We start from the raw sequence: 6,195 nt of genomic DNA on the forward strand, positions 1-6,195 counted from the left end.
GACCCTTATGAGAGCCATTACGAGATCCCTCAGGGAAACCCTTAGGGGAATCCTGATGGCCGTCACACAGGTCCTCTGCAGTCCTGTGAATGTGCCGGACAGTGTGGTGGCTGGGGATGCAGACCACGAGCTTCAAGGTTTGATAAAATGATGAAAAAACAGCTTCCACACATCTGACAGGTGAAGCTGATGTCGATAAGAATCTGTGGTCATATGATGATGTTGATTTGTATCACTGTGTAGAAATACCTGGATTTTTTTGTGCGATTCATGGCACATGTAGGACCCTGTGTCTGACCATTAAAATCACACCCCTTTCTACTTGGCCCACGCTGGTTGTGTTTTATGTGTTTGGTTTGACTGAGCACAGCAGTTGTAATATGTTTGAGAAGTTTGGTACATTGTATTCTTTTTCTACAATATAATTGGTCAAACAGCTGGGGTGTAACTGGCTATTGGGTGGGGCCAGTGTTTTGGACAGGTGGGTGGAGCCAGTGGGCGGGGCATGGCTGGGGCTTCACTCTGGCCTATGGGGCATGCCTCTCCACACGGCCTCACCATACAGGAAGTGCCGAGATAAGTGCAACAGGAAGGGCATCACACTCTGTGTGCAAAAGGTTAGAGAAATAGCCATTCTTACAGAAACGGGAAGGAGGAAAAAAACCTTACATAAACATTGCCCCGGATGCTGAGTCTAGCCTGGGAATACATTTCCCTGAAGAACTCAGCGGTCAGGGGGAAGTCGCTCAGTCTCAGCGCTCTCCTTATTGGATCCTCATTGTGCAGAATGTGCGGCTTTGGCCCTTGATGGGAACGGTGGGCAGTCGCAGTTACCCGAGTATGTGCCGAGGTTCTGAGGAGCACCGTCTAAACCTCCAAGTCCTCCAGCGTGGTTCCTGAAGCTGGTGAGAATGGGGAATGTGGATATACAGGTGACGGGACCCGTGGGGGGGAGGGGACGACACATGTTCCTCATTTATCAAATTCGGCCAATACACTTATCAAATTCGGCCAATACACTTTTGCAAAATATTTACATTCGGCGGGAATTGAGATGTCACTTCTTTGGATGCATCACCAAGGGTGAGTTTGTTGGTCAAGACCCAACCGGACATAAGGTGGCGCTGTTCAGAGTGTAGATGGTAGTGCAGGAGGTGGGTCTTCTTTAGTCAACATCATTAGAATTAAATTTCTGACTCTTTCCACTTCTGTCTGTGTTGGTCAGTACTCTTCTGGGTCTTTCCACTTTTGTCTGTGTTGGTCAGTACTCTTCTGGGTCTTTCCACTTCTGTCTGCGTTGGTTGACACTCTTCCAGTGCTCCTTCATCTGGGGGAGTTTACCCTCTCGGATACACTGCGTGTAAGACGAGCGAAGCAAGAAAGAAACCACAGCAGCAGCGGGAGCTGACATTCCAAACTGGATAAAAATGGGAACTCAGAAAATTCCCAGACAGCTGCCATGATGAAATGGCACCTTTCAGGGACTAAGCTCTGGAGGCTGCTGCTCAGCTACCTGGACATACCTGGATGTCACATTTATCAGTCCCCCAAGGTGCTCTGGTCACTGGGAGGGGGGGTGGGGGACATGAGAGATGGGACCTGTATTGGCTCTGATCAATGGTCCCCATTGTATCCAGGACTCTAGGCCTAAATGTGAGCTCTGTCCCTAATAAAAGGCCATTGTGTTCCAGGTCAGGTGATTACGGGCCCCTTCTGCTATATCCATTACCTGGGAGTCTGTCAGGTCAGCATAAGGCCACGCCCAGGTCACATCCAGGCCACGCCCACGGGAGGCGGGGCCATCCTCTAAAAGCTGTCTCGCAAGACTGGGCTGCAGGTTTTCCAACACACAACCTAGGCACAGTATGATTCATTGATACACAACCCATCCAACACACAGTGTGAGTCATCGGTGGTGTGACTTGGTCCGATTGTACTGGAAATCTGTCCTTTTTGCCTGTGGTAAGATCTCGTGCTGATAGAGACAGCAGCAGGATGGGGGAAGACATGGCCTGCTTTCAAAGCAGCACCCACCTCACACAATAGGACTATCCACTAAAAATAACAGGATGCACGAGCACCAGGGCCAATATCCATTTAATCCCCGACCACGGCCAGGAATGACATGTCAACCTGTCTACTCTTAACGGCATTACGGGCATCTGTATTCACGGCCGAGCCAGGCCGGACATCTGCTCCTCATGGTCTTCTATTATGTCTGCAGCAAACGCAGCAAAAACGGCGGACCGTTCACAAAGGAGCTCTCAAATTGTAGTGCAGGATCAGAGGAAGAGCCTTCTCCGCCGCCTACCAGAGGTTCCAACCCCTGAAGATTTCCCCTCTCCCCGCTGAGAAGTGAGAAAATTGTCACGTCCGCGACCCTCCCCCCCCCCACGAAGCAGAAAGACAATTCTTCTCCTTTAGCTGCAAATCCCGTGAACCGGTTTAGCGGCAACCTGCCTTGTGGAGGCAGCACTTTCGCCTTCGAACACAAACGTAATGACACTGATGCCCCCGGTGGTCAGACGGGTGCATTACAGTTATATACTGCCTCTAGTGGTGGTAGTATCAGACTTGCAGACTGAAGTATGTCACATACAAACCTGCCAGCAATCCATGAAATGGTTTGCACCTCAGATACCGGTCTGTTTTCTTTAAAACTACTAAACGCTAAAAATTAGCTTTTGCAGTACCTCATCCATCCATTCATTTTCCAAACCGCTTACCCTACTGGGTCACGGGGGGTCTGGAGCCTATCCCGAAAGCAATGGGCATGAGGCAGGGAACAACCCAGAATGGGGGGGGGGGGCAGCCCATTGCAGGGCACACTCACACACCATTCACTCACACATGCACACCTACGGGCAATTTACCAACTCCAATTAGCCTCATCCTGTTTTTGGACTGTGGCGGGGAAACCGGAGTACCCACGACGGCATGTGACCCAGGCAGAGACTTGAACCCGGGTCCCAAAGGTGTGAGGCAACAGTGCTAACCACTGCACCACCATGCCGCCCCCTTTTGCAGTACCTCTTTCTACCCAAATGAATTACAGTGCAGTGTGGAACAATCAGTCCTCACCTAATGTCCTACCTACCCCCTGAAAACGCCATGCCTGACCCCCCTGATCAAAAGCACCCTAATTCAGCTACCTTGGATACACATCTGCTCTTCACAACAATAATCACTCCCACTATGAGTCATATGAATGAACGGTCTGGAAAAATTAATTGAGACTCGTTTATCAGCCAGTGTGCCAAACAAATCACCGTGAAACACGCTGGCTTCTTTGGGTCCACAGTGGGGAGCAGCTGGGGCGTTTCAGGGCTACTGACAGAAGCTGATCAAGATAGGAGCCAAGCGGGGCTCCTCATGGTCACCAAGAATGGCAGCAATGCTAAGGACTGCGGTTCCAGGTGGGAACATATCACTGACAGAGATGGACTTCGCTCGAGCCTCCTGTAATTCACAGAAAACGAGCCGCCGCAGCATGAAGATGGCCTGGTCATTACGGCAGGCAGCCAGAAGGTCTGAGGCCCAGACTGCACTGTCAGCACGAGTCGGTGACAAGGAGGGAAGAGAAAAACTGTAAGGACTTTAACATCTATCCAAGGGGTCTAAACCACCCCCAAGACCAAACTCAGTCTGTTCTGAGGGTGAGAATGGAGTGAGACGGTCTGTGAACCTTCACAGGTTTAGATGAAGGAGCTGGTCTGTAAACCTTCACTGGCTTAGATGAAGGAACTGGTCTGTAAACCTTCACTGGCTTAGATGAAGGAACTGGTCTGTAAACCTTCACTGGCTTAGATGAAGGAGCTGGTCTGTGAATGTTCACTGGCTTAGATGAAGGAACTGGTCTGTAAACCTTCACTGGCTTAGATGAAGGAACTGGTCTGTAAACCTTCACTGGCTTAGATGAAGGAACTGGTCTGTAAACCTTCACTGGTTTAGATGAAGGAGCTGGTCTGTGAATGTTCACTGGCTTAGATGAAGGAATTGGTCTGTAAAGCTACACTGGCTTAGATGAAGGAGCCAGTCTGTGAACTTTCACTGACTTACATGATGGAGCTGGTTTGTGAACTTTCACTGGCTTAGATGATGGAGCCACTCTCTAAACCTTCACTGATGTAGCAACTGGTCTGTATTCAGACCTTTACTATCTTCCCAGGACATTCAAGTAATGAAACACAGAAATTCCACCAAAACAAAAGGTTTATGTCTCAGCACATCTGAAGCTCCATGGCCCCAGCAGCCAGAGCTGGATGAACGCGCACAAAGTCCGGACAGCTGAGGATCTAGAGCTTCCCCAGTCCTGCAGCCAGACCAGGCCGATCGCGGTCAACCCACAACAAAGGCTGGGTTTCACTACAAACAAGCAGACCTGTTCCTCATCTCTATGCCCTAAAAACATGCAGCACGATATTAAAGCACCAGACAAAAGCCATGTTTTAACTAAGAATAGTCTGGCTAAAATAACGTCGGGCAGTCTGAAAAAAAGAGACTCGCCTACATTCCAGAACATTCTCGTGGGCTGGTATTACATCTTGCTGATGTGTGTACGTGCTGTCCCTTACTGTCCACCAACCCAGTGCAGGCACCACTCTTCCCAGGAGCCTACATATTTGGGGGGGGGGGGGGGGGGGTGCACCCCAGCGTCAGCCTACAGAGCAAATTAAAAAGCAAAGTAGGAGCGAAAAAAGCAGCACTTCCATGCTGGCATCCAGAGACACTGGAAACAAGACAGACTCTAACAGGTTTTATATGTTTGGAATTATGCATGATATCTGCCTCATGAGAACATCCTAAACATCTGTAGCTGGGCTCCCGTGAAGGCCGCCACTTGGCCACTGATTTCATGGAAGTGTCAGGTTTTATTTCGGAGGACAGCGGACAAACACGCACAGACGCACGCAATGAGCGAAATGGCCCGGCTCCCATACGGCTGGCAGCTAGAGGAGACGTTTTCCCATAAATTGGAGAAACATGTGCGTGTGTGAGAAGGTCCCTGAGCCACCTGACCCCATGATTGGCCAATACTGCTGATTGTGAGTCTCAAAGCAAAGAACAGGAACACAAACCAAGTGGAAAAAGAAAGTGAAGTGGAGTAGGGAGACAAGCAGGTCGGGGGCCCTCTGCTTCCTGGCGGGGGTCATGGCTGCCAAGCCAAGCTGGAAGAAATGCATGGGGGGGGGGGGAAATAAGGGGACAGACTTTATTAATCCCGGGGGGAACTTGTTTTGCATACAGTGAGGTACCCACAGTACAGCAAGAAACACATACACAGCCTCTCCCCAGGTTACAATGGGGTTATGTTCCGATAATCCTTTCATAAGGCGAAAATATCGTAAGGCGAAAATGCATTTTAATACGGTACACCTAACTTAACAAGCATCACAGCCTACGCTAGCCTACCTTAAACATCCGTAGAACACTTACACTAGTCTACAGTTAGGCAAAATCATTCGAACGAAGCCTAATTTATGATAAAGTCTTGAATATTTCATGCGATTTATTGAATAACGGAAAGTGTAAAACATTTACCCATCGTAAAGTCAAAATATCGTAACATGGATCATCGTAACTCGGGGAGTGTCTGTACAGTGTGAAATAAGACAAAGTGCAACGACAGTACACATAAGACTATAAATAAGATTACACAACACAGGGATACACAAACAAGATCCTAAAAAGAATATTAAAAACATAAATATAAATAAAAAATAGCACATCACATTAGTATGTTTCTTAGGAACGTTCTTAATATCCCGAACTAGCGACCGTTGGGCCAATGGTCAAAGAGAACTGGCTGTAGCTTTGGGATTTGGCCCAATCGGCACCCCTGATACTCAGATTAGACGCATTTGATCGTCCAGCAGCCGCTGCCCCAGGGAATCTGTCCCGTTTCTCATTGCCACAGACCCATCTCAGCTGCCTCACTGCGATCCAGTTGCCAGTGGTTAGACGGTTATCACGAGCTTGGGTGAGGGATGGGGGGGGGTGGGTGTCCGTTCTTCTGTTTGGGAATGCTGGCGCCCAGATGAGGGAGGTCCGGTGACCACATCCAAACACGACATTGAGGGTACCGGCACAGGCCCGGTCACTCCAGGGGCGAGTGCATAAATATTAGTGTGGTTTCAGTAAACAGATATGCGCAGGCTGCTAGACAAACAAGGTGGTGGGGAGAAGATCTGTATT

At 49.2% G+C, this 6,195-nt stretch overlaps 1 protein-coding gene across 1 annotated transcript in view; it reads right to left on the reverse strand.

Moving 5' to 3' along the window:
• LOC125719879 (cytoplasmic FMR1-interacting protein 2-like) overlaps positions 1-3,113 on the reverse strand; it is an 18,743-nt gene extending 15,630 nt beyond the window's left edge. Inside the window, 2 exon segments of the mRNA XM_048994675.1 lie at positions 670-803; positions 3,098-3,113. Coding sequence (XP_048850632.1) covers positions 670-803; positions 3,098-3,113 — 150 coding nt within the window.
• Positions 3,114-6,195: the final 3,082 nt, after the last annotated feature.

The sequence above is a fragment of the Brienomyrus brachyistius genome, chromosome 24 (assembly GCF_023856365.1).
Source record: "Brienomyrus brachyistius isolate T26 chromosome 24, BBRACH_0.4, whole genome shotgun sequence".
Lineage (NCBI taxonomy): Eukaryota > Metazoa > Chordata > Actinopteri > Osteoglossiformes > Mormyridae > Brienomyrus > Brienomyrus brachyistius.